The sequence below is a fragment of the Sciurus vulgaris genome (genome assembly GCF_902686455.1).
Source record: "Sciurus vulgaris genome assembly, chromosome: 3".
Lineage (NCBI taxonomy): Eukaryota > Metazoa > Chordata > Mammalia > Rodentia > Sciuridae > Sciurus > Sciurus vulgaris.
The window spans coordinates 1,027,500-1,052,625 of NC_136463.1; the positions used below are offsets into that span (position 1 = coordinate 1,027,500).

The following is a 25,126-nucleotide window of genomic DNA, read 5'->3' on the forward strand; positions in this document are numbered from 1 at the left end:
GAGGCAGGAGGACCGTGAGTTCAAAGCCAGCCTCAGCAAAAGTGAGGTGCTAGGCAACTCGGGGAGACCCTGTCTCTAAGTAAAATACAAAAAATAGGGCTGGGGATGTGGCTCAGTGGTTGAGTGCCCTGAGTTCAATCCCTGGTACCAAAAAAAGAAAAAAGAAATGAGAAGCATCTCTTTAAAAGAAGAGCGCAGAGCGGCTAACCCCTGACCAAGGGGCCACCCTGCACACCCTGGAGTCAAGTGTCTTCCACGGGCACAGGGCACACTACTAACGCAGAGTGAACACCAGCCCAGGTCATGGGCAGCATCCTCACCCACAAGGCCAGCCAAGTCGGGCAACTGCTAGGAGCTCGGGAAAGACAGGACAAAGGACAAAGGACAGAGGCTCCCAGGAGAGCCGGCAGAGTGCCGGGCCCCGAGGGGCAGGCAGGGTCCTGGCTCGCAGGGCCCACCCATCAGAGCTCATGCAGGGAGCATCAGCCACAAGCACCTGCCAGTCACCAAGAACCAAGACCCAACCAGCACCCACAATGCCACTCAGCCAGCTGCTAGCAAACCTCAGTAGACATGCCAATTAAGGCATGGCTGAAGGCTCTCAGGACAGCTAGGTTTGGTCCTCCCAGCTTGGGGGAGTCCACCAACACCCCAAGCACAGCAGGGGTCAGGGCTGGCTCACAGGGAGGACAGGGACCACAGGCTGAGAAGGGGAGAGTGGCACTGAACTCCAGCAGCCCGCCCTGCCCAGCAAGCTTCAGTCTAGGAGCAGGGAGACGGTCTCACCAGATCAGCACCAACAACCACCTCACAGCCCCAGACAGGCTCCTTCCAGCCTCAGCAGCACTAACTACTGGCTGGGCACAGGGCAAAGCCAGGCTGCGGGAGCAGGACGCGCTCCGAGGCAGCTCTCGAGGGGGAGGGGCAGGCCAGCCAGCAGCAGCCAGTCCTGCCTGGAGGACGGGGCCTTTGATCAGGGCCAGCCCTTGTGCCAGCAGCTGCAGGGGAGGCCACAGGCGTGGGGGGCGTCTGCTGGCGAGCACAGAGCTGTGGAGCAGCCTCCCGGCCGTGGAGGGACTTCAAAGGACAGGGCCAGGGGGCGCCGGGCAGCCCCAGCCTCTCCCAGTGCCCGGTTCTGATCGCCAGTAAAACTACCTTCTAATAATTAATGTCTGACATCAAAGGCAGGAACCGCCCGGGTCTGTGAACCATCCCGGCCTCAGCGAGGACCTGCCTGTATTTTATCCTGTCTCTTTCTTCTGAGTCCTTATTTAAATCCAAAAACCACACACAGGCAAAGCATTAATGGGAAACTTGGAAACTCTTCTTGATTACTAAAGTGTACCTTTGAAGTTCCCCAAAAAAGCTCTGTCTTGTTCCCTCCCCTCCCCCAGGACTGAGGAGGGACACAAAGCAGACACATGCGGCCTGCGCCCTGGGCGTGTGGCTGTCAGTGACAGGAGGTGTGTGAGGGTGCTCCTCCATCAGCCAGCCACCCCGGCTCCAGATCAAAGGCCCAGGGGGAGGCGGAGGCACACGCACCCCCTGGAGTACCACCCCGCCCCCGCCCCTGCCAGCTGGGGGCCCTGGGGTTAGCACTTGAGGACAGTGACACCCGCCCCAAGAGCAGGCCAGGCCAGCTGTGCCCAGCTGCTGCACCAACCCATCACGGGGACACACGAAGACACACGCCCCAGGCCAGTCCCACACAGAAAGAGCAAGGGCCGCAAGCTGGGGCCTGGGGCCTGCTCTCCCAGGAGAAAGACAGTCTTCCTGCCCAGGAGGAGCACCCTGAGGTGGCCAGAACCCTGGCACCAGCTGGCCCAGCCACACATGCCAAGGACCCCAGGCTGAGGAGCCTGGGGCTTCACAGGGGCAGAAGTAAGCAGGTTTCCCAAAGGGTAGGGGGGCCCACTGTCACCACCGTACCAGGACAAGCCCAAACTGGGACCAGGAGCGCCCCTCACCTGCTCCATGCCCACTCCCCTGTCCACTCATCAGACATGTCAAGGACAGTTCAGGTTGAGGACTCCAAAGGCAGGAAACTGGCCTGGACCCTCCAGCTCCCAAGTACGTGGCAGGAGGCAGAAGAGAGTGCTGGCCTGGGAGGGCAAGGCAGGCACTGACCATCAGCAGTAGCCCTGAGATGGTGAACTCCACACACCAGACCTTTGTTCTAGCACACACTAACCACGTAGCCTCAACCACAAGGTCAACACGTGCACAGGCCAGGGTCCCCTCAGCAATCAGAGCAAGGCTTGCTTATGCAGCTCCTGCAGCTGTAGACGGAGCCACCAGTGGGCAAGGGCAGGCCCTGGCAGGACGCTGGAGCAGGGGGACATCCCCAGCACTGCCTTGCCCTCTCCACAGCCATCCCTCTCCATAGCCACCTTGACATTAGACACAGGAAGCAGACCACGGACAAAGCACAGCCACGAAAATCTCTCAGAAAGGCAGGATCTGCTGAAACACACAAATGCCTTTTCTGAAGAGCAGGACCAGCTTGCAGAAGAAAGTCTACAGCAGTGAGGGTCCCCACACCACCCAGCCAGGAGCCATACCACCAGCATCCTGCACGTGGGAGTCCAGCAGACTGCCCAGGCCGGCAGAAGCTCATGCTGGCCCCAGCCGCTGGCATGGCTCCCAAGATGGTTGGGCCCAGGTCACCCTCCTCCCGCCCCGCCCCACACCTGGGTCCTCTGGGAGCCGCTGGCCCACTGAGGGCGGCATGGGCTTCGCTGGCCTCCTCCAGCCCAAATCCACAGGGGCCACTGCCTTTTCGGTATAGAAGGCCGAGGAAGCTGAACCTGAGCTCCAGTGCGTGGCCAGGAGCCACTAGACGGGGTCCAGGACGCAGACAGCTGGGCTAACTTGAAGGGCCAGGAAGCCCACCTTCGAGCAGTTGCCAGAGAAGGGGTGAGGTACAGTACCATGGCCCCAAGCAGGCACGCTGAGTCACCACCTGGAGGTCTGTGTACCAGTCATAAGCACCAGGCACAGAGCTAGGAGCAGGCAGCAAAGACCGCCTGCCATGGATGGCCCCTGTACAAATGCTGCATTCCAGGCAGAAAGGCAGGGCTCTGACAAATGGGCCTGCAAGGCTTGGTACACCTTCAGTTTCCGAGTCGGCAAAGACAGTGAGAGAAAGTGACAGTCAGGCTCACGCAGATGCAGAGGTCAAGCCTGAAACCAAGTGCCAGCTGACGTGCCTACCAACAAAACACACCACTGGCTACCGAAGGACCCCAGAATGCAAGGATGGCTCGACACCAGAGCCACCCAGAACTTCACGTCACGCGTGAGCTGACGGGAAAAGGAGACACCACGAGTGATGCAGAAAAAGCTGTGATACCTATATATGCACGACAGGAAAGACCTCAGGAAGTCGGGAATCACACCATCCTTAGCCTGACAAAGGCTTGTTATAGCACACATCGTTCTTAAAGAAAAACCAGCCATACACCTTTAGATCAAGATACCCTTAAAATCTACTCACGTTGCTACCAGTCACCAAACACCAGTGACAAGGAAAAAGATAAGAGGACAGGCACAGAGGAAAAAGACACATCTAGCTTCACTACAAAGACCCCAAGGGAAGCTAATGAGCTATCAGGACTGGTAAAGGGCTGTCCACACCTCACTGGAACTGGACACCATGGAAAACAATCCCAAGTATCCAGGAAATCACCAAGTCTACATGCGACCTGCACGGGAAAAGCTGACGGAATCCTGCAGGACAGAATGCTGAGTGGAAAGGTGCAGAGTCTGCGGATGAGAGGATGCTCCCCAAGGAAGAGAGGCTCAAGGAATCCCACGAAGAGTTCCAGTGACTTCCATGGTGTTCTAGGATGAATTCAAAGGACTAAGTCCTTGAATAGAGAGGTCACCTCTGGGCAGAGGAGGGCAAAGAGAGGTGTCATTGCAACAGTCGCTCGAGACAACCACGTCCGGAACCAGCACGAGCTACACGCTGATGGGCAGACTCGCCAGCACATCCAGCCAGACCCTGTCCCGCGGTGCACAACAGTGACCTGTAGAAGGCCACTGCGTGAGAGGCAAAGCCACGGAGCTAAGAGAAGACAACCCCAGGTTGACCTCGCCACGGCCGCGGGGTGAGGAAGGGTGCTGAGACCCTGCAAGCAGACCGCAGGAATGAAGGTCGGTGCAGCTGAGCAACCAGACTGCACACTGTTCCAACGCAGGATCCGCACAGCCAAGGTGGGTGACAACCAACCACAACGTCCAAAGGCACAAGCAACTTCTCCAAGAAGTGAGAGTGATCCGGCAGGAGATGGCAGCACGCGGGAGCGGCAGCAAGGATGGCAGCGAGCCAGACACCAAACCTCCCAAGACACAGTCCACACCCATCCCAGCAGACGGCGCAGCCGCGGAACGTGCAGCAAGGTGAGGCTGGTGTGGGTTGCAGCAAGGAGCCGCAGGGTGGGGCTGGTGATAGGAGCCGCAGGGCAGGAGCACCTGCCTGGGGAGGACAGGCCTCGAGGGTCCGAGGGCAGAGTGCTGCGTCAGCCTACAGGGACCCAGAAGAAGAAAAGACAGGCCTGGGGACCGAAGCTGGGGCACTCCGCCACCCGGTCACGCTCCGAGCCCTTGAATCTGTTTTTTATTTTGAGACAGGGTCTGGCTTAGTTGCCCAGGCAGTCCTCAAACTTGTGATCCTCCTTCCTCAGCCTCCAGAGTGGCTGGGATTGCAGGCATGGCCACCACACCCGACTTGCAGGTCTGTCCTTAACAAATGCTCCACTCTGTAGGGGCTGTTGGGAGGGACACAGGGTATACAGGAAATCTGTCCCCTCCCTACAATTTTGCTGTCAGCCATTAAAACTGATCTAAAACCACACACACACACACACACACGAACCTAACGCAGCAAAAGCCAGCAAACGTGGGCAAACGGTGAGGCGCGAGAGCAGGCAGCACAGGAGCCCAGAGCGGAGCCCACCTGCTGTGACCTCAGGGCTACCCCCCAGGAGTGAAGCACGCACTGCAGCAGGGAGGCCGCAAGCACCAGGCCCGGCAAGGGCCCGGACCTGAGGGACACCATCAAGTCCTCACTCACCTGAGCGCGCAACACGTGTGCACAGATCCCATGCACGCACACACACGGGTGCCATGCTCCAAACATGGACACATGTGACCAGGAAAGGACTTTGGAAAGAAAGTCAGACACTTCTAGGTGAGTTTTAGAGTGGAGGGGTTGGGGCTGACTCCCTGCTCTCTCCTCCTCAACCCCCTCAGCATGACTGCGTTAGGAAGACCAAAACAAGGACAGAGCCGGAGCCTCCGTCTCCAGCACGCCTCTCACGGGCCCTGGAGCCAGGACCCACCCCTCTCTGCTGCTTCATCCTTCTGGTTCTAAGGACTGGACCAGGGGCGCTCAGCTGCTGAGCCACATCCCCACCTCCACTTTTCTTGTGGGACAGGGACAGGGTCTCACTAAGTTGCTTACAGCCTCTTCAAAGCGACCATCCTCCTGCCTCGGGCTCTTGAGACTGGGATCACAGGCATGTGCCACCACAGCCAACACCCCTCCCTGCTTCTAAGACAACACACGAGAGCCTCCAGGGCACACTGGGCAGAACCAGCTGCCTCCTCCAGGCAGTCTTCCCCACCCGCTGCCCAAGCTGCGGAGGACTAAGAAATGAATGAAGGTAGCGGGAATCAGACTCGAACACGGAACCTTGAAGTATGTCCCCTGATGCAGCACTGTCGTCCCTGCTCCCAGGACGTGTTGTTTGCAGAAAGAATACAAGAGCAGGGAGCTGTCCCCAACACCTGCTGGCGCTGTCCTCCCTGCTCTTTAGAGACAAGGGCTTCTCCTCCGGGCCTGTTCACAAGCCCATGCACCCCAGGGGCTGCTTCTCACTGTCCCTGTGCTGCATGCATCCTGCTCTCTAAGAGGCAAGTGCCCCGAGAGGGCATCATCCGGGTCTGGCCCTTCTCTGGCGGCTCCATGACACACCTGACCACATGGGGACAGGGGAACTCAGGACCCTCCTGCTCTTCCTCTGAGCTGAAGTGTGGCACATCTCCATGCACTTTAGAGACCAGAAGAAACTCCTTCCTGAGGTGTCCAACCACAGCACGTGACCCGTCTCGCCCAATACGTGAGTGTCCACAGGCTCTGGTGAGATGTTCCCAACAAACACGGCAGCTCCCCAGAGCAACCAGCCAGAGCTACTCGGCACCCAGGCCTACCTGGGACTCACTGTGGCTCCCTCCTGGTCCTCTCCATCCCTGGGGCCACTTCTCTGGGGATGACAAGTCACCTTCCAGCTGCCTACGGCATTACCGCCCCTCTAAGTCCCACCTCACAAGCACGAGCACCAGCAGCTGAGATTATGTCAGCGCACGCCCAGGCAGACCAGCCAGCGCAGGGCACCACCCAGGCCGCACGAGCATGAGCTGCCCTCCAGGGAAGCACCGTGTCGAGAGTTCATGTCACCTTCCCCAGACCCACCAGTGGCTTGCCACCAACCAGGAACTCACCAGTCACAAATTCTCTTTGGTAGCAGGACCTTTCTTACCAAATAAAATCTAGGTAGACCCTGAGGACATCCACACACATGAGAACGAACAGTCACTTCAGCTGGAGCAGACGGGGCCGGGACAACCCCAGGCAGGACACCAGCATCTCAGGAAGGCGCTCTCCTCCTGCCTCTGAAGCGTGAGGAACAAGACTTGCAGGGAGTGTGCAGAGGCAGCACCTGCAGATGCTCTATCCCAGGCAGGACAGGAGCTGGCCCATGGTCATGCTGTGAGGGTCAGGACACTATGTGTCCACTGCTGTCCCTAACACCAAGGCAGGAGATGTGTGCTGAGAAAGGGCACAACCTAACATCCTCTCCAAACAAGCTCCCTTCTTCAGGATGCAGGACCAGGCACCAGGCCCAGCCACGCCCAGGCCGGGCACAACTAGCTTCAGGTGATGCTGGCCAGAGGGAGAGACCCTCCCTAGTTCTGAGCCAGAAGCCACGAGCTCGAGTCTTGACAGAGCCTACTTGGCTGGACTCCTGAACCTTCCTTGGAACCAAGCCCTGGGGAAGAGGAACGCAGCACATCCAAGAACCTGAGTGTTCCCTGGGAAATCAGCAAGGAAGCTTTGACTCCGAGGGCATACAGGGTCTCGTGGCACCCAGAGGGCAAGCGAGAGCCCACTGGGATGAACACAGCATCGCTTGGAGAGGACGCTGGCCTCACACATTCCCACGGAGCCTGGAAGAACCATGCGACCTCAGCTGCAGAGTCGAAGAGGTGCCAGACGGGACTCCAGGCAAGAACCAATCAATGGTTCACCTGGAGCTAGCCCAAGCCACTGGCCAGTGGAGGAAAGGTGGCAGAAGGTGGACACTGGCATTCCTTGAGGGCCCACCAGGATGCAGAAGAGGCTCCTGCAGATGTGCAGCCCCAGGCTGGACAGGAGCTTGCTCTCAGGAGCCGTGCATTCACCCTCAGCCACCCACCTGGTGTGATCCAAAAGGCCGGGCCCCTTCCATCTCTCAGGTGGCAGGACAACGAGACCCAGGGACAAAGGTGATAGCTCCAGTCACAGGAACACAAAGATGGCTCCCAGGACTGAGACAACACACTCTTTGGCAAAACTGGCCAGATGTCACAGGACCACAGGCGTGCTCTGCACAACAGAAGCCACGCCTCACAAGGCAGGCGCCAGGGAGGGGGCACATCGCAGGCGTCACCAAGGCCGGCAGCCGCCCCGCTGCTTCGCACGCTCTCTCCCAGCAGTTTATCAAGCTGACCAGACTTCCACGTCAGGGCTGGGGCTGTAGCTCAATGGCTAAGCACTACTGGGTTGAATCCCCAGACAGAAAACCTCCCAGCTGGGCAGAAAGCGGTGCAGAGGGAGCGGGCCGGCTCCAGGGTGGCGCCAGAGTGGCAGAAACACTTGGTGCCGCCACAGACAGAGGGCTTGTTGGGGCGCATCAAACACACCTAACAGGCCCTCACCCAACAGTGGGCACAGACCACAACAGAACAAGCCACCACCGAGACAGATGGGGCTGGCAGCCAGCTTGAGGTCCCCCTAGTCCACCACGCCCTTACCTCCTGCTGGGGCTCCTCCCCAGGCCTTGACTTCTTGGGTTTGGAGGGACCTCCGGGGCTGGAGAAGGACTTGGGCAACTTGGCCGAAGGTGAGACTAGAGACCTTGAGGCCTGGGAAGGGCCCCCCAGTCGCTGCCCCCCACCAGAGAAAGGAACAAAGGGGGTGGGCACAGGCTCCTTTGTGCTCTGATGTGCTGGAGCGTCTCCTGGCTCTGAGCTGCCTGTGGGGTTGGTCCCTGAGGTGCCTGCTTCATCCCGATAGCTTGGGCCACCCCTGCTGAGCTCCTCTGATTTTAAGGGAAGCAGAGGGCTGCCGGTGGCCTGGGTGGCCGATGCAGAGACAGCTGGGCTTCCTGGGGTCTCGCTCCCCACAGTCCCAGGTTCTTGCTTGCCTGCAGAGTCACAGTGCTTCATGACAAACCTGCGGGAGCCAGAGAACGAGTGGACACCACAGAGGAGAGGACAGGACCTTCGCATCACCCCCCTGAGCACACCGACCACAGCAGTGGAAGAAGGCGTGCCCCCAAGCCCCAGCACCTCCTCTCCAACTTCCCACAATCCCTCTCTCTCTCCTTTGGACCTCAGGATTTTCTGTTTTGTTCTGTGTTACACGGGGATTGAACCCAGGGGCTCTACCTCTGAGGTGCAGCCCAGTCCTCTTCATTTTTTTTTTTTTTTTTTTTTTGTGACAAGCTCTCACTAAATTGCTGAGGCTGGCCTTGAACTTGAAAACCTCCTACCTCAGCCTCCCAAGTTGCTGGGATTAGAGAGGCCATTGCACCTGGCTGAGATCACATTTTCTTTTAACTAAATGGAACTCCAAACCCTGTAGCTGTCTGTCCTTACCTGATGGTGGCACTGCCCCCGGTCAGCCCCAGTGACTGCAGTGTTGTGCTCTGAAGGGCCGCTCCACCAGTCACCTGCAGGAAAAGCAAACGGGGTTCTTGAGTCCCTCTTCCAGATGAGAACACACAGGACAACACCCCAAGCCCTCACTGGCTCAGGCAGGGCTCCCATTGACCAGTGTCTTCTCCCACCCAGGCCTTCCTCTGCCCTGTGCTCAGCAGGACAGTGTGCTCCGCGAGGTCCAGCCACCTGACCAGCTGTGCAGCTGGTGAGGACCCACGACCATCTGTCTCTCCACCTGGCCTGGCCTCCTCAGCTGTGAACTGAGCCCACTGAGGCCAGGGAGAGAAGAACGGGCTGGGTGGGGGCCGTCCTGAGGCCCAGAGCGCTGCCCAAAGCCAACGGCAGTTGAGATGGATGAGAACGCAGAGATCAGGCCCCACCCCACCAAAACCCACTGCCCAGGCTGCTCTGGGAACACCAGGCCCATGGCCACCACTGGCCAAAATGACTGCTGAGTCTGTCCAGGGTAGCCCACTGAGAGAAGGGCCCCAAGCCTCTCCCCAGCACTCCCAGTCTACTGCAGCAGGTGGCCTCAGCCTCAGGGGTCCAGACGCCAGAGGCCAGGTGGGTCCCAGCCAGGTTCATCCTGCCCACAGTTGCTGGCCAGGCTCCAGCAGGACCAGGAGCCTCTGTGGAGGAGCCCACGCTCTGCAGAGTCAAGGGGGCTGGCGGCACCGATTCCTCAAAGCCCTCTGAGCCACAGGGGCCCCATGTCAGAACACTCAGCCTCACAGGCTCGCCTGGCCTGGCCAGGGTGAGAGCACCCACTGTGCAGCCTGCCTGCAGTGGAAAGCCCAGCTCCTGCCCACCACGCCCAAATGCAGCCAGAGCTGCCCCAGGCCAGTGCTGCCTCAGACCAACCTGTCCACTAGGTCCTCCCCTCTCAAGGGGTCACTTTTGCTTTGTTTAGTCTGGTTGGGGACTGGACCCAGCACCGTGTTCTACCACTGAGCTACACCCCTCAAGAGTCGCTCCTGGCCTCAGCTCAGGCCCCGCTGTCTACACCCGCTGAGCTAACGCTGACTCTGAGAAGCTGCCTCCAGAGGGGCTCATCCCTGAGGGCTGGACTCTGCCCTCGGCCCAACACCACAGCTGGAGTGTGGGGCCAGATCCGGGTCCCAGAGCCTGGTGGCTGGTCTCCTCTCCAGACAGCGCGGTAGCCGCGGTTTCCTGGTCCCCTCACGGTTCCCTGCCCCTCACAGCTTCAGGTCAGGGAAAGTCAAAGGGGAACAAACGGGGAAGTCCTGTCCACACCAGGGCTGTCCCAGCCCCTCAGGGACAGTGCCCCCTACCCCGCCCCAAGCCAGCAAGGGGCACTGGGCCAGAGTTGAAACAAAAAGCCCCTGTGAGGCCAGAGGACCCGGCATTAGGAGGGTCCCCACCATGGCGGGCAGGCTGGCAGGCGGCAAGGCCTTGCTGCCAGGCTTTGCCTGGGCCACACTGCATTTGGTTTTGAAAAGATCAAAACACAGAGCAAAGCAAATATTTATTAAAATGAAACCACTTTTGTAACTCTTGGGCTTTAAGAGAGGCTGAAAAAACAAACAGGCCACTGAGGGAGGTTTCGGGAGCAGCCGGGGCGGCCGCGGTTGGTTCCAGCGGGGCCGGCTGTTCCGCTTCTTTCCATAAAACACGCCGGCTTTCAGGAGCCTGCTGCCCCGGCTGCCGCTTTGAAGACGGTGGCAGAGTTTCCAGCCTGGAAGGCGGGCTGGGCGGGCTGGAGTGTGGCGTGGCAGGGGTGGTGGCGGCACCTACCTCGTCCCTCATGTACACACAGACAGGGGTCGCCTCGCCCGGCTGCTGCAGGTGCTCTCTGGATGGGGAAAGAACAGGTCAGGGCCCACTGGGTGGGTCAGCCAGCACCCCAGGCACCCAGCCCAGCCGGGGGACAGGAGGCCCCAGGGCTCTGACAGCCCTCAGCCAGGCAGCCTAGCCTGGCAAAGCCTCCCACACCCTGACCACCCCTGACCACTGGGAGGAGGCAGCAGGCAGCCGAGCAGAGCCTGAAGAAGGGCCTCAGCCATCAGAATGCAGCCTCAAGAAAGAGGGATGAGCGGCCCAGGACAACCCCAGGAGCGGCACGCTGCCAAGGGTGCTCTGCTCTGCTGCACACTAGGTCAGGGGCCTGCGACAAGGACAAGGGGTCCCGGGATCCGGGTTTTCATCCCAAGCTGCCTCTCGGAGGGCCACTGACCTGAGACCACGAGGACCAGTTCAGGGTGCAAAGACATTAGGCAGACTTGAAGCAAAGAGGTCAAGTCCCCAAGGCCCTGAGAATGGCCACAGGCTGTCCCCTCTGCCCAACCCACAGGGGTATACCGGGTGGACAGGCAGGCCTCAGTGCTGCAGCATCAGTGCCAACCCACAGCACACACTGCAGTCACCCCATAACTGAGGGGCTGGACTGCGTCACCACAGCCCAGTGGGTGATCTCAGGGATGGAGTGACGGTGGCGCCTCCTTGTGAAGCACAGTTAAACACCCGTGGTGTCGAGGGGACAGGGCAAGTTCCTAAGATGACCTTACACAGTAAGAAAGTGGCACGCAAACACACTGACCCACGCCTGCCCAGATGGCGGCCTGGAGACAGAGCCCCCAGTAACCGACCCAGCTGGGAACAAGAGCAGGAACCGGCCCGGAAACACCAGACCCAAATGGACCCTCCCCACGCTGCCCCTCCACTGTCCCACCGAGGGCCGTGCACGTGGTCCACCTTGAGTCCCCACTCAGCTCAGGCCTGTCTGTCCACGTCAGCCAGCCACCATGGGCCCAAACAGAGGGACAGGGTTGGGATAGCAAGACACAGGACCGAGCTGGCAACGAGAAGGCGGGCACAAAGATCAGGTAAGGCAAGGCTCAGACGAGCTGCAGGCCTGGGAGGGCCAGGGGCAGTGCACTGGGCCCACCCAGGCAGGAAACATCAGCACACAGTGGCTCCCCAGCAAGCACTGCTCAGGGGGGGACCTGGGAAGGCGTCTGCCTCGCCAGGGCTCTGGGCTCTTCCTGGGTTACCCAGGCAGACTCACAGCTCGAGGGGACCCCTGGGAGGAGTGGAGACTAGGAGGTGGGACCCAGTAAGGGAGTGGGTGCTCGCAGCAAGTGCCTTGGGGTCTCGAACTTGGCCCCAGCCCCTCCGACCGGCTCCCCCACTCCTGCAGCCCTGCAAAGAGCAGCTGGGTCCACCACACCCTCTGCCACCAAGCACTGCTACAACAGGCCAAGGCGTGGGGCTGCACGGCTGTGGACTAAAGCCTCTGAAGCCACGAGCCGAGACAGACCTCTCCTCTGTCACGTAGTTTCTCCCAGGCACTCTGTCACAGCGAGAACAGCCGCCTCACCCACGACCTAAGGAAACAGGGAGCTCCGGCCAGGAAGAAGTCTGGGAAGCCAAGGGCCGGCCTCTTGAGTGTGACAGACACACACGTGACCTGCTTCAGAAGGGAGCGGGCTGATGGCACAGCTGGCCGCACCACTCAACCTGGGCCTGCCACGGCCCTGATGCCCACTGAGCACGGCCAGAGCTCCCTGAAGCCCTTCCACAGGACACCTGGGACCACAGTAGCAAAGAGGGGTGCAGCGCAGCAGTGCAGCCCCAAAGCTTGGACTGGCTTTGACAGGTGGCTTCTCCAGAAGGAACAAGGCAGGTCAGATTCACCTGTGCAAGATCCGAGGAGCAGCCAGGGGCCAAGGGGGGGCACACCGAGACCCCTTCCAGACCTTCAGCCACTCAGATCAGCAAGCGGGGCTCTCTGCCAGGCTGGCAGGCCTGGGGTGGTCTCCTCGTGCACCCTGCACAGACCCCCAGGTTCTGCAGACCTGGCCCTGCACCACGGGTCAGGTGGACTGGACTCCACACTCTGAGTGAAAAACAAAACCAGGGGTACCACATGGCTCCCGGGTGCCCCCCAGTCAACATGAGGCACCCCTCAGCCACGAGAGGGTGCTGGGGAACTGGTGAGCGCTCGTTCCCTCGAAGGCCAGCAAACCTTTCCTGGTCAGGGCAGAGATGCCACTGCTGCTGGCCTTAGGTGTAAGTTCTACCCTCCACAAAGCTCATCGTCCCCTAAGGGGCAGACCATCTGCCCACTCAGAGTCCAGCTCCTGTGCTGGGGACAAGGCTGAGATAAGGCAGGTGTCTGTAACACCTGTTCGGGCCTGAACAAACCAGGGCTGGTACAAACGTACTGCCAAGAAAAGTTTGTGTTCCCCACACAAGAATGACACACACTGACAAAAGCCAGCCAGATCACCAGAGCCGTGACCGCAGGCAGAGTGAGTCCTCCTGGCTCAGAGGGCCTGCAAGTGCCAGGCAAGGGCAGCAGGTGTCTCGACCACCTGCCATATGACAGCACGGACCCATGCGCCCTGCCCCGTGTTCAGGCTGGAGGAAGCAGGGAGGCCCAGGCAGCTGAGCCTGGGAGAGTCCAGAGGAGAAGCAGCTGTGGCCAGGCGTTCGGAGCCAGCTGGTCACTGGGCACACAAACCAACCCTGGGTGTGCCCACAGGTTTGTCCTCGGAGCCCCAGCAGAGCCCTGTTCTCACTGGCAGCCACTCCACACCCAGGGGACCCCCAAAGACCCCCTGGCCTTCCAGGAAATGTAGTTCCGCTAACAGAGGGAACAGAAGGTGCAAGTCAGGCAGGGCTCAACCATGAGCCCAGGCTGGGAGCAGAGGGGCAGGGGCACAACAAAGAGGGCACAGCAGGGGGTGGGAGAACAGGAGGGGCTGCGTCCCTACGCCCTCGGTCCCTGGATGTGACATTTACGAAACCCTGCAGTATTCCCAAACTGACTTCGGAGAGCAGCCTGGGCAGGCTGGGCCACAGTGGAACAGGAGGAGGCAGAAGGCCACCTGGACGCCCAGGCAGTGAGCTCCCAACTGGGGATCCCTGCCCCGTACATACGAGAGCCGGGCTTTCTCACAGCACCGCTCAGCCCGAGGTGGCTTCCAGCCCCTGCCTCCTCCCAGCTCACACGGTCATGCAGAACTCTGCCTGCGCAGTGGCTGCCATGCGGGACGCCCATGGGGCAGCTGGATGCTGCCTGACCTGTTCCACGAGCTCCACCCACCAGTCCTGGGGCTCCCCACAGAACCCCAGCACCCCCTCCGCGAGCTCCTGACTTCTGCATGTGGCTTCAGATGAGCTCCTCCCAGGCTGCCCATGGTCACACCCTGACCTGCAGGTGCCTCGGCTCATTACTGAAGAGTACCCCAGTCCGCAGGGAAGGTCCAGCCCAGAGGCCAGCAAGGGCTCCTCACGTTCTTGCCCAATGTTAAGAACTTCCCTGGGCTGGGTTGAGGTTCAGTGGTGGAGCACCTGCCTTGCACTCCTGAGGCACTGGGTTCCATCCTCAGCACCACAAAAAACAAATAAATAAAAGAAAGGTAGTGTGTCCATCTACAACTAAAAATATTTTAAATACAAAACTTCGCAAGTGATCTCATAAGTGACCCACATCAGTGACCTCATTTTCCTATTGATTACCTGTTAAAAATACTGAGCTAATTAACATATTACTAAAATCGTCATATGTGTTTTTACTTTCTCCTTAGGTACTAGGAAATTCTGAGTTTCTTCGTGATCTATGAGCAAGATTTCTGTGGTATTCCCAGGGGCCAGAGCTGCTCCAGAGGCTGGGGGCCAGGGAAGGAAGCCCCCCTACTAACACCATCACTGCCTCCAGCCCAGGAGACCACCTGGTGGTCCCCAACACCCAAAGCAGACCCCACATGCCATGCTGACCTCCACAGGGCTCCCAGGCGGGGTGTGGCCCACAGTCCCCACCTAAGCACAGCACCTGTGTGGTTCTCATATTCTCTGTCCTGCAGAAGTACCAAGGGGGCAGTCAGCTTCCCTCCTGCCCCACTCCGTGGAGACCAGGGGTCCCAGAGTCAGACCACACACACTCCTCCTCACCTCGTGCAGACCTCTCTGGACCAGGGATGTCTCAGCTCCCAGCTGACCCTCTGCCCCATCCACAGCCTCACTCCCTGGGCACGGAGCCCTCACCACGGAGCTAGAAACACACCCACACAGGGCCTCCATTCTGCTTTCCAGTGAGGGGCACCAGCTTCAAAGATAGAACTGGTTCTGCATCCCAAGAGCCAAAATACCTCTTGCTCCAGCAATTCTGCCTCTGGAACAGATCCTGAGGGAGGAGCTAAGGGTGATGTGCAACCAGCAGCCCACTCCCACTGCCTGTGCCAGCCACAGGCTGGGCAACAGTCGGCTGCCAGCTCCAGCAAGCTGGTCAGGTGCAGACAGCAGTCATGTCCCTCAGCAGAGGGCAGTGGGAAGGGCGCCTGTGACTCTCTCCAGGGGGTGTCTGGACGTTCACCGGCCAGAGAGAAGGCCAGGCACAGCCCTCCTCCCACAGCCTTCCCATGTCCACGGGCTGTGAGACAGACACCGACGGTAACCTAGACCCAAGGCGCAGCCTCCAGGCACGGTGGCCTCTGTGGGCCCCACCTGTGCTGGTGGAAGGGCCACCCCACCCTTCCCTCCAGTCACACTTCACCATTCACAGTCACCACCCAGGAAGCTTCTGTGGACACCTTCAGCCTGCCCCAGAGATCACTCCGGGGTACCTGGGGCCAAGCCCTGGTCTTCGTACCCACCTACCACTGAGACGACAATAAAGGAGGCACAGTCCGCGAGGTGAGTGTGCTGATGCCACGCAGCCTCGGGAATGCCACCCTGGCAGCACCTGGCCTAGGAGGCACTTCTGGACTGGGGCTGCCTGCGTGCCGCCTGTCGGCACCACCTGACTCCTCAAGGGGAGCCTGGAGGGCACCAAGCGTGGGGCCTGCAGCCCACTCTCTGGAGGTGCAGAGGCTTTCCTAGGGGCGTATGGGGCAAAACTGAGACCTTTTTGGGATCCAAAACCCTCTGGATTATACCCTCACCCTTCCACAACACTGAAAAGGTATGGAATTCCAGAGAGCGGGCATTCCCACAAGACTCTGGAGGCACTTCTCCACGCCGGGGGTCCCAGACCTGCCCTCCCTCACAGTGTGGAACAGTCTCTTTGTCCTCATATCCTGTATTTCACAATGGGGACCCTTAACAAGGGTCCTTCACACCCTGAACTGGGCTCTCGAACCTTCTGTGCTGTACTACAGAGACCCACACCAGAGGCTGAAGGACCCACTGACCTCATGACTGACCCTCTGCCCTCTTCTCTCCGCCCTCCACTAGGGCCCCCACAGCTCCTCCACACACCAAGGAGGTGCAGTTTCTATCCCCAGAGGAATCAGTCACACACCCACCAGGAGGCAATGACCAGCAATGGCCAGGAGCCTGCCAGTCTCGTGTGCTGGCCACAGGCCTGGCAGGCTCTGCACACTCTTGCTCTGAAGCCCACAATCAGGAGGAGGAGCCAGCAGGCCAGGCAGGGACTGTGTGTGACCACAGCTGCTGCTGACCAGCACACGCTGCCTGAGGTGCCCTGGCACAGGCACACCTGCAGTCCCAGAACCCACCTCTTCTGATGTTCCTTTCCAACACAGCCTCCTCTAATGACCTTGCACATCCTCTGAGGACGTGACTGCTGCAGTTCCCACTCAATGCAGAGGCCGTCTTCCTCTTCACCCACAGCCTCTCGGACAGCTACACAGACTTGGTCTCCACTCACAGTGACTCCCAGGGCCTCCATTCATTTTAAACCTTCAAACTGGGCTCCAACAAAACTGCTGTTGTCGGGCTGCCGAGAGCACAGGCTGTGGACCCCAGCACCTCATCCTCAGAGCAGCTGAGGACACTGGGCACTCCGCCCACCCAGAGCAGGCTTCGCTACGGGGGCCTCTGACATGCACAGCCACTTTCCCACACACGAGCCTCCATCCCAGGCCCTGTTCTCAGCTCCAGATACACCAGCTCGTGAACAGCTGGGGCCACAGAGGCACTGAGAGTGCAAGCAATGTACAGCACACAGCAAGCACTACTCCTGTTCTGCTGCTGAGACTTTTAAAGTGAATAAAGATTCCATCCCACCATGAAAAGACCAGACTAAAGGGCCACCAGTTCTACACATTCAGGAATAAAGCTGAAGCCACAGATGGACAGACAGGAACTGACACATGCCCTTATTATTATGAAGACCAGCAGGACACACCGTACACACCTATGATCCCAGCTACTTGGGAGCTTGAGGCAGGAGGATTCCAAGTTCAAGCAACTTAATGATCTATCAACCCTAAGTAAAAAACAAAAAGGGCTAGGGATGTGGCTCAGTGGTAGAACCCCACTGGATTCAGTCCCCAGTACCAGGGGATTAAAAGACGACGACACCTCATTTTCATGAGGAGTTTCACACCTGCAGGGTGGCGGCCAAGGGCTCACACGTAGTCTCTTGTCTGTTCCATCCATGGACCCCAAACACCGGTCCCATCCAGGGAAACAGGCACGTGAAGAGGCACCAGTCCAAGTCCCCTTTTCTGCTCGCCAAACCCTTGGAGGCCTCTCAGGTCCCCACAGAGTTGAGGCATGCCCCTGGTCCTCTTGGAGAGCAAGGACAAGGCCAGCTGTCAGGCCTGAATGCTCAGTAAGAGGAGCCACTGGCCACCCACAGCACTGGGTGCTGACCAGTAAATGGGCAGCCGCCACATCCCATCCATCTTCTCAACCAGCACCACCATGAGGGGGAGGCGAGGCTCAGACTCGGACTCCGGCTCGGGCCCGAAGCAGAGGGGGGTTCAGACCCCGGGGCCACAGCAGCATAGCTGCCAGGAGGGGCAGGGGAGTGTTGGAGACCTGCCCAACAAGACTCACCTGGTCTGTCCAAAGTGGCTGAGAAGCTCCCAGAGGGTTTGGCCTGAACAGAAAGTGTCCTGTAACCGGGAGCCATCATCCAGTTGTAGAGCAATGCGAACCTGGAGGGGCAGGACACAAGAAACTCAATCAGAAGAGCGGCCGTCCCAGGGAGCCTCACTGAGTCCCAGGAACAGGCAGAAGGCACAGGCCTTTCCCCAGGAGGCACCCGCTGGGGAGCACGGCTGCCGCTCTGTGTACTCTGGAGACGCCAGTGGCTTAGGGGCCTGTGAGGGTTGCAGAAGCACATGTTGTGCGCACAGGTACTCGTGTGCCACCGGAGGAAGCCCTCATGGAAATGCTCCACGGTGCCAGAGGCCCCCTCAGAAAGTCACAGCTCCATTCAGCAGGTGAAGTACCACCAGAGGCCCCAAGATGAATTGCCCCAACCAACCCCAGAACCCTGAGACAGTAATTGTTGCCAAGTTTCTGGAAATTTGTCACAAGGCAATAGGTAACTGACACATGCAATTTTCTGAATTTTGTTCACAACTGAACCCACTGGTTTTCCAAATCTTTTTATTTTTATTTTTGGTGACGGAGACTGAACCCAGTGTCCCTTAACCACTGAGCCACATCCCCAACACTTTTTTGCTTTGGGGGGTGGTCTCCGGGGAATGGACTCAGGAGCATTCCACCACTGGGCCACACCCCCAGTCCTTTTTTGTATTTTATTTAGAGACAGGGTCCCACCGAGTTGCTTTGTGCGTTGTTTTTGTTGAAGCTGGCTTTGAACTTGTGACCTTCCTGCCTCTGGCTCCCGAGCCCCAATTACAGGCGTGTGCCACTGCACCTGGTCCAAATCTACTATTTATAATTGTGTGCCCATTCAGGGCACAGGCTATAACCCAAAGGGGAAAGTTCCTTCTAGTCCCCTGCCAAGTGACAGATCGTCTGGTGCAGACCTGAGCTCCTCCCTCAGCCCACACAACATGGCCCAGGCTTACGATCTGCAAGTCAAGCGACCCTGTTGTTTTCACCATAGGATTCTTTCTTCAAGTGCACATCCACATCAAACCCAGGAACACACAAAGGAGGAACGGCCCTGCATGTCAGGGTGCCCCAGCCTTCTACTCACCCCTCACACTTGAGGAACCCTGAAAAAAGCCAGGCTTCCTTCCACACAGTAGAAGAGGACCCAGCAGTAACAGAAAGACCAGTGTTGGGCGCAGCCCCAGCACACCCAAGTCCTGGTGGCATGGTCCAACCCTGGCCTTGGGGAGCTACTAACGCCCAGGGTGGAGCCTCCTGGTCTGATGAGAAAGCACTTTCCTGCCACGCAGGGAAAACGCGGTCACAGGAGCCAAGGCCTGGGCAGGGGCTGGGTAAGAGGGTGGTCATCACCCTGGCTGCTGCTATCATCTGCAACAGTGGCTACCTTCTAAACCCTGAGTGACCTGGACCTTAGGGTCTGCAGCCAGCAGCAGCCAGGGACCTGCAAGCCCTGGTGCAGGAGGCCTAAGCCCTGCATGAGCTGGCTGAGGAATGCAGCAGCTGCCAGGGGTCCACCTGGCTCCTCAGGTTCTCAATCTCTATGACCAGGCACATCAGCCTAATGGGCAAACACTTCTGACAGACTGAGATGGACATGGCACCAAAAAAGAAAAAAGAAATACACAAAACCATGACCGGTTTCAGTCATACCAGGTAGAAAACGTTGCTGCAGCCTGACCCAGGAAGGTCCCCAGACTCACTTCGACTATCCTAGCCCTTCTTGGGCTCACAGCCCAAACCGACAGCACACCTCCCCTACTTAGCCCACTGCAGGATTACTCTGTGCTCCAGCCTGAACGAGAGTGGGAGAAGCACCCCCACCTCCACCCCCATTTCACAGCCAGACACATACCATTTTCGCTGGCCCCTCGCGGATCCGGGACACGGGCACCATCTCTAGTTTGGCATTGTTGGGCAGGTTGGCAAATCTCCACTGGAGAGAGAGATCAAGCACAGTCCTCTGGAACCTGTGGAACAGACCAAAGTCACCTGCTGCCCCACAGACCACACTCGCCCTGACTCTGTCCAGACTGCAGGGCAGCTACCCACCGAGCAGACCCCAACAAAAAAGTAACGACCTGCAGAGCCAGGTCCCCAGCCACGGGGCCTCAGGAAGTCAAGAGAAGTGCAACACTGACTCAGCCTGAAAGCCAGGGAAACAGGGACAGGATCAGGAGACTGGCATTATGAACCTCTGGACACAAGAGACCTAGAGCTCAGGAAAGAAACATGCAGAATGTCCCAGAAGTTCCACAAGACAACCTTCCACCAAGCCCACTGCCAGTTATTCACACAGGTGACCAGGGGACAGCCAGCAGTGCAAGTGCCCCCCTCATCCTCCAAGGAGGCCACACCCAGGAGACAAGCAGAAGAGGCAGATTCTAGAGAAACCACACCCAGAATGGCCCAGCCCAACATCCTCAAGGTGAACTCAGGCCAAGGGCAGACAGTAAAGCCTCCACCCTGCAGCAGCAACCCTTCCTCTGCCGTCTCCTGGGGGTCAGCTGTGCACCAGGCCTGGAGATCTCAGAGCCTCCTGGACAGCAAAAACCTACCCCAAATCCCTGGGAAAACAGGGCAAGCCCAACGACTCCTCTGAGCCTGGGCAGGGAGGATCACAGGTTTTCCAAAGGCCCAGACAATGCGGTTTCTCTCAAAAGCTCCAAGGACTAAAAGCTCTGGTGAGTCAGTAGAGGAGTTCATCCAAGGGAAGGAGAAACAAGCAGCAGCCCGGAGCCCGTCTTGGATCAGCATTCAAGAGCCTACCCCTTCCAGAAAGCACAGCCTCCATGGAGACTAGCATGCCTTCTGATGAGGAGCTCAGACAGAGGCAGCCCAGCAGGCACCCAGGCCAGGCGAAGGTACAACTGGGACCTCAGTGTACGGCTCCTGACACCCAGTTGAGAACACCTTGGCCACAGACTCACAAGGAGCCAACACCTGCCCAGGAAGAAAACGACAGGCATTGGGGGAACTGCTGTGCCACCTTCAGCTGGGTGGGCAGGGCAGGAGCAATCCACCTGGGAGCCTTCCCAACTTGTCCCTTCTCATGCCAGTTCCCACAGGCCCCAGGACTGCAATGGAACAAGAACCACTGGTCCACCGGAAGGACCACACACGAGAAAAGTCCCTGCTCACCCATCTTAAAAAATACAAAGTTGCTGGCTCTGAGTTGAAGAGAGACATGGATCAGAGAGAATCAATGGAAGAACAAGTAAAAGAACTACTGTCACTCAGAAGTCAGACACTGGGCTCTACTTTAATGAAAAGTTTGGAGGAAAAACTACAGAACTAGGAAGAGAAATTCATGTGAAATTTGAATACAGAGTGGCCAACAACTGCAAATGCAAAACACCATTAGAGACAACGGGCTGTTAGCAGTTTACAAAGCCCAAAGGCATTTGGAAGAAATGAAACAAGGCAACATTGATACCCATCTTAAACATGGCCAGCAGACTGGAAACTGCCATTAAAATGTCTAATGCAAGACACGACAGCAAGTCCAAAGAGAATCAAGAGCAGTGGGCAGAGAGTAGTCTTACTCATCCAGGAGAGAGGTGGCAGCATTTCCTAAACAAATGACACAGTTAGTGATGACAGGAAGACAGGAGAAACGCTGACAGTGTTGCAGTGGAGCTGACTCAAATTATACTCATTAGCTGGGCGTGGTGGCCCATGCCTGTAAACCCAGCAGCTCAGGAGGCTGAGGCAGGAGGATCACAGGTTCAAAGCCAGTATCAGCAACTTAGCAAGACTATAAGCAACCTCGTGAGACCCTGTCTCAAAAAATTAAAAGGGCTGGGGATGTGACTCAGTGGTTAAGTGTCCTAGGGTTCAATCCCTGCCACAAAAAAAAACACAACTCATTGGCTCCAACCAGACACCATGGTGTGGACTGTAGGCAACAGAGTTGGCAGAACACTCTGTGACAGGGACGACCCTGGGAGCAGATGTCCTGAAATTCTCAGATGAACAAGACAAGAAGCACCACCTGATGGCACCTCCCGAGAAACTCCTCCCTGGAAAATCCATGAGGTGGTGTGGACAACGCTGAGAGCAGGCTCCTGCACTCTGCTCACCCATCAGGACAATAATGCTAGGACCTGTCTTTAGAGAGAAAAGCTTCACAGGCAAGACGGAAACCCACACCCAAGAGTACAAGGGTCCTGACCCCCACAGGCCTCAGACTCCTTAAGGATTTGGTGGAGGCCTTCTCTTTGGATCTAGGCCCATACAGAACTGTGCAGGGAATGCCAGGGACTTAGGGCTGCCAGACTCCAACCCATTTGCAGGGTTTCTTCCTATTTCCCCATGACCTCTTTGTCCTGAAAGCTCTGCCAGGAACGTAATACGACCAAATGCACTCAAGCCCTCTGCAGGTTGACTGGTGGCCCTCAAAAGGTACATCGATGTCCTAACTCCAGAACCGGTGAATGTGACCTTATTTGGTAGAAGGGTCTTTGCAGACATAATAAGGATGTTGAATGAGATCATCCTGGATTACCCAGTGGGCCTAAACCCAATGACAAGTATCCTCCTAAGGCAGAGAGAAGCCAGAGAACAATACAGCTACAAAACAAGTACCCAGGCTTGCAGAAGCTGGAAGAGGAGAGAAAGGACTCTCCCCCACAGAATGTCCCTGCCACACCTTGAATTTGAACTTCCAGGCTCCAGAAAAGGCAAATACACTTCTGTTGCTTTAAGTGATCTAAGGGGACTCTTCTAAGCCAGAGCCAGTACATGTGGGGGGTATGGAAGCAAACAAGACTGGGACCCCACAGCTGAGCCCAAGCGAACTCACTTCAGATCATATTCACTGGGGTTGAAGTCCTGCCGCCGACATGTGTCCTCCAGAACCTGGGAGATTAAAGGACAGTGAACCTCGGTGTGTTGACCAGGGCACCTGCCCAGTAGGCAGACACATCAGTCTTGTAGAGCCAGCTGCTTGGTTGTCCAGACAAAACCAGGTGTAAGGTCACTGGATAAGCAGCTTACTTAAAGCTCTGTGCAACTAACCCACAAATTCTATCCACTCACCCCTTTTCCAACTAGGGACCTCCACAACCTGCCTTATTTGCTCAGCTCTTTTGGCCACAGTCTATCCATATTCTGGGCTCTTGGGTCCTCACTCCACAGACATTTTTCTATCACATGCCCTGAGATTCCGTCTCCCGAGGAAAAAAGTTCAAACTATTCAGTTCTGCCCTCTGCTTCGAACCTGCCCAGAGGCGGACTACCCCGCGGCCTAACAGCCTTTATAAACCTGCTCCCCAGACCCTCACCCCTCTTCTCCAGGAGCCAAGCCCTGGAGTCACTCAAAAGGGTCACTCTGTGGGTCCTTGGGGCCCTGCAGACTGCCAAAATTTCCACTTCTTAACTTTGCGTCCCCCACTTCACTCCACCCCCTGGACTCCTGCTACAGGCACCGTTCGCGTGACCCTTTGACCCTCGCTGTCCCCTACAGCAGGGGCGAAATTAACACTTTTAAGTTGAATTCACTCGAGGTCACAAGCAGCGCCCGGCAAAAGTGCAGTGCGTGACTCAGCAGGCCGCTTCCGGGCACGAAGGCCGGCCCATCCAAAGTCCCGGAGAACGCGGTGGGGCGGGGGCGGACCCTGCCCGACGCCCCGGAAGGCTGGGCTCAGGAGCGCCGCGGCCTCGGGGACCTCGGGAAGACGCGCGACGCGACACCCCCTCCTGCGCAGGGTGCCGCCCCGCTCGGGGACCCCCCCAGCCCGCGCCGCGGGCCGCCAGGGGGGCGGGGCGCCGCGCGGGAGGCGCTCATTGGCCGCCGCAGGCCCCGCCCTGGGCTCCGCCCCGCCGCTCCGGGACAACCGCAGGCCCGGCCGGCGCGGAGACCCCCCCCGTCCGCCCCGGGCCGGCGGCCGCACCTGCAGGAGCACGGTGCTCGGCGTCACCTTCACCGTGTGGCGCCGCCCGTTCGGGGCCAGCACCGAGACCGCGGAGCCCCCGCCGCCCGCCGGGGCCGCCATCTTCCGCTCACGTGACCCGCAGCCGGCTCGCCCTCAAACAACTTTATCGGCAACAGCCGCGACGCACAGCCACGCGGCCTCGGGGGCGGGGCCGGCTGCCTGCCCCGCCCCCGTCCGTCAGGCCCCGCCCCCGCGCGGCCTCCGAACCGCGTGTCCGCGGCGGCGGCCCGGACTGCGCGGCCCACCTCGTCCTCAGAAAGGTCGCGCGCCCGCCCCAGTCTGCACCGCGAGGCCTGAGGCCCCGCTCTCCGCCCCCGCAGCCACGCCCGCGCCGCTTCTCTGTGCCCAGCTCTCACGCAACACCACCCCTGCCCCTGCCACTCCAGCGCCTGTTCCTAGCCGCCCTCCCGTCTACCAAGCACCCGCTGCATTGGCTCTCCTCACTGACCAAGCTCCTGGCCTTATCCTGTCCACCTCATCTTCGTGGCTGAAGGGGGCCGAGTGAAATACCTGCGGTTCTCGGAAGTGTTGTAAAGATCTCTGTAAACTTGAGAATAGAGAAGTGGGGACGCGTCCCAGAACCCTTGAGAGAACCACACCTAGCTTAACGCCTAGAGGACGTCCCTCGCCAAGCCCCGTGCTCAGGGGAGGCTTTCAGGGGACCTGCCGCAGCATCCTGGCGTTGGAGGGCGTCTGGCTTCAGCCACCTAGGCTGAAAGCGGCCAGCTCCCATCTTTTGGGTAAACTGCCCTCACTCTCCAGCCACCTACTGCTAGTCATGGCCAGCAATCGCACAGGCGTGCCCCCAAGCCCTGGCTTGGCTAAGTTCTAAATTCTGTCCTGAACTCCTGCTCTCGCCAGCCCAGCTGCCTGATGCTGGTCACACCAGTTGTCTGTCTGCTCCACGGCTTCTCCCCCTTCGGGTGCTGTTGTGGTTTGGTAAAGACGACCATCCATGTCACACACACATCTGTACACTGATGAACACTCCTGTGTAGAAGCGGGCAGTGAGAAAGCCTGCGGGAGAGGACAGCCCACACTCTGCAACCTGGGACCCTCCCTGAGCCCAGCATGCTGCCCCAGGAAACTGGGTGGGTTTGTCCCCACTCTTCAAGGCAGGACAAACATGTCCTGGCTCTCTCCATGGCCTGCCATCCATGGCACAGTGTCACAGACTCTGGGCCTATTTTCTTCCAACATGCCCCAGTACTGTGGGCTCCTCCAGCTAAACACTTGGGGCAGCAAAGTGGCACCGATGGCAAGTCATCAAGAGATGCAGGACATCTGTATGTCCTGCCTGAGCGTGAGGACATGAAATTTGACCACTTGGTCAAATTGGGGTAAGCCAGAGTCCACCATGGTCAAGGCCAGCATCTTCTTCATGTAATAAATAAGCTATTTTT

General features: G+C 58.5%; 1 protein-coding gene across 5 annotated transcripts in view; it reads right to left on the reverse strand.

Moving 5' to 3' along the window:
- The window catches only part of ASPSCR1 (ASPSCR1 tether for SLC2A4, UBX domain containing), a 36,428-nt gene extending 12,586 nt beyond the window's left edge, over positions 1–23,842 (reverse strand). Inside the window, exons 1-7 of one of the 5 annotated variants that reach the window (XM_079132726.1) lie at positions 23,682–23,842; positions 22,592–22,647; positions 19,643–19,757; positions 17,758–17,858; positions 10,744–10,801; positions 8,926–8,999; positions 8,080–8,500 (exon numbers count right to left, since the gene is read on the reverse strand). In XM_079132726.1, the coding sequence (XP_078988852.1) occupies positions 8,080–8,500; positions 8,926–8,999; positions 10,744–10,801; positions 17,758–17,858; positions 19,643–19,757; positions 22,592–22,647; positions 23,682–23,783 (927 nt within the window). In that variant the 5' untranslated portion in view covers positions 23,784–23,842. The other 4 variants (XM_079132727.1, XM_079132730.1, XM_079132728.1 and 1 more) reach the window with 4 other exon arrangements.
- Positions 23,843–25,126: the final 1,284 nt, after the last annotated feature.